Raw genomic sequence first — 2,115 nt, 5'->3', positions numbered from 1 at the left:
AAACACGCCCCATAATCACAGCTCTATGGAGCAGTATCAGACTCATATTCTGACTAGAATTGAGTCGGACTACGTCAGGCTAGCAAATGGCTATTTGGAAGCCCTAAAATGATGAAGAACTACCCAATGGTTTTTAATAAATTATAACAAAGACCAGTATAAGAAGCTTCAGGTTTTTAAAGGAATATACAAACTGAATTTTCACAAGTCGCTCGCATAAATGTTTCACCCAAAATTCAAGATTTATGCAATTTTATTACATCAATTCGCTTTTACTTTTGCATATTAATTAATTTCTATTAACAAAGCTTACATAAATTAAATGCATAGATACCAGGTTTATATATTTAGAAATAATATAGCATACTTAGTCAAAATTAAGTGTATTTATTAAAAAAAAATAAAAATAAAGTTTATTGTGCGAATTGGCTAAATTAACCAAAAAGCAAAAAGAAAGAAATAACAGTTAGTTATAGGTAAATAGCACTGGATTGGACCCGCGATATCCGATATAATATCTCTCATATCCAATCCATGTATTGGATCAGTGCATCTCTAGTCACACTAGGACACAAGGGAAGACATCAATTATGTAGATTTAATTAAGAGTCATTAGATTAGATTGTAGCGTAGCAGTTATTAAGGAAAAATAAAATGGGAAGGAAATGACTAATATGCATCTAACACACCTGGAAAAAGAAAATTCTTTATATAGGGATATAAATTATATGACAGAAGTCTGATCTGGCTTTGCAGACTTTTTAAAAGCCTTAAAAATGGCAACAGACTCACCATTAATCCACCTAGCTTGTGGGTCGTGAATCTGGAACTCGGGTTTAAACAGGTCCTCCACCGTCAGCTTGAACTTGCTGCTTTCAAGAGCGTCACCTAGGAAGCCAAAAAGCACGTTCAAATCCTACTAGTCACATAGTTATCACTAAAAAGCTCAGCATATCAAAGTGCATAAGCTTAAAAGAAAGAAAAAAGGCTCATTTCTAACAATGCACTGTGGATTTTAGCTTACTGGGCGTTAGGACGACTACAGACAAGGTGATGAGCGAGCAGACCACCACTATAACCAGGAGAGAGATGGCGATGCCCTTCCAGTTCCTCTGCGGGGGGCTGACGTCCACAAACTCCTGCAAATAAGGGTTAAAAAGGCATCAGAACACCAGAAATGAAACCTTTATGGAAAAACTGGAGCCAAACTGCGGGTATCAACGATACACAAGCTGAAACACATTTGGTTTACTTAGAAACTTTACATTTACAGAACTCTGTGAATGAATAATTTATTTATTACAATTCAGAAAATGACATTCAGACGGAAGGAAGGGTGTTAAACCGCAAGTGTTTGTTTTGAAGCCATTAAACCGCAATCATCCTGTCCAGACAAAAGACTACCCACAGAAAGAGGTTTTTTATTATTATTTTCTTCCCTTCCTTTCGGTTCTTAATAATATAACCTATGATTCTATGAGGAATCCTTCAGCTCTTCTGTGGTAAAGTGACAGAATTCTTAAGAAAAGTGGGTTCGAAATGCAGATGGAAAATGGACAAAGGGATACAGGCTTTCAGTTTAACCACATATTCTCAGCCGTGGAAACCGACCGCAGACGTGAGGTCAAACGCTTTCAGCAGGGACACCGCAGGGGGCTGTAATAGGCACCTGACATATCCTGGTTTCTTGGAGACAAAGAAATGTTTGAAGCCTCGTTCAAACGGCAAAAAGCCTCTCAGAGGAATTTTATTATGTAAAAAAATAAAAGCAGAAAGGCAGAAGAAAACCTTAGCTGCAATCCAACACACTCTGAACCATCAATTCGTTTGGTGTTTGAATATAAAAACTATCAATATTTAGAAGCAGAACAAACTTCAAATTTAAATTCATTTTATAATTAATTATTATTCAATTTTTAAATCTCAGGTGTTAGTATGGCTGATTCAGGAACTTCAAAGCCCCTGCAAAACATCTTTATAATCAGACGTCAAAGGGAAAAAAAAGCTGTCTTCCAATGAAAGCTTCTGTGAAATAAAATCTGACATTGCTGATTACATTTAAAAGATAATGTGGCAGACAGAATGATAAAAGCATTAAAAATCTCTGAAAAAAAA

At 35.8% G+C, this 2,115-nt stretch overlaps 1 protein-coding gene across 2 annotated transcripts in view; it reads right to left on the bottom strand.

Moving 5' to 3' along the window:
* LOC107086444 (inactive dipeptidyl peptidase 10-like) overlaps positions 1 to 2,115 on the bottom strand; it is a 102,848-nt gene that overhangs the window by 52,132 nt on the left and 48,601 nt on the right. For both annotated transcript variants that reach the window (XM_015377388.1, XM_015377389.1), the window contains exons 2-3: positions 1,025 to 1,139; positions 793 to 888 (exon numbers count right to left, since the gene is read on the bottom strand). In XM_015377388.1, coding sequence (XP_015232874.1) covers positions 793 to 888; positions 1,025 to 1,139 — 211 coding nt within the window. The remainder of the gene's footprint in view (positions 1 to 792; positions 889 to 1,024; positions 1,140 to 2,115) is intronic.

This window comes from Cyprinodon variegatus, unplaced genomic scaffold (genome assembly GCF_000732505.1).
Source record: "Cyprinodon variegatus isolate N-32 unplaced genomic scaffold, C_variegatus-1.0 Scaffold153, whole genome shotgun sequence".
NCBI classification, from domain to species: Eukaryota; Metazoa; Chordata; class Actinopteri; order Cyprinodontiformes; family Cyprinodontidae; genus Cyprinodon; species Cyprinodon variegatus.
This window is presented reverse-complemented; position numbering and strand designations above follow the sequence as displayed.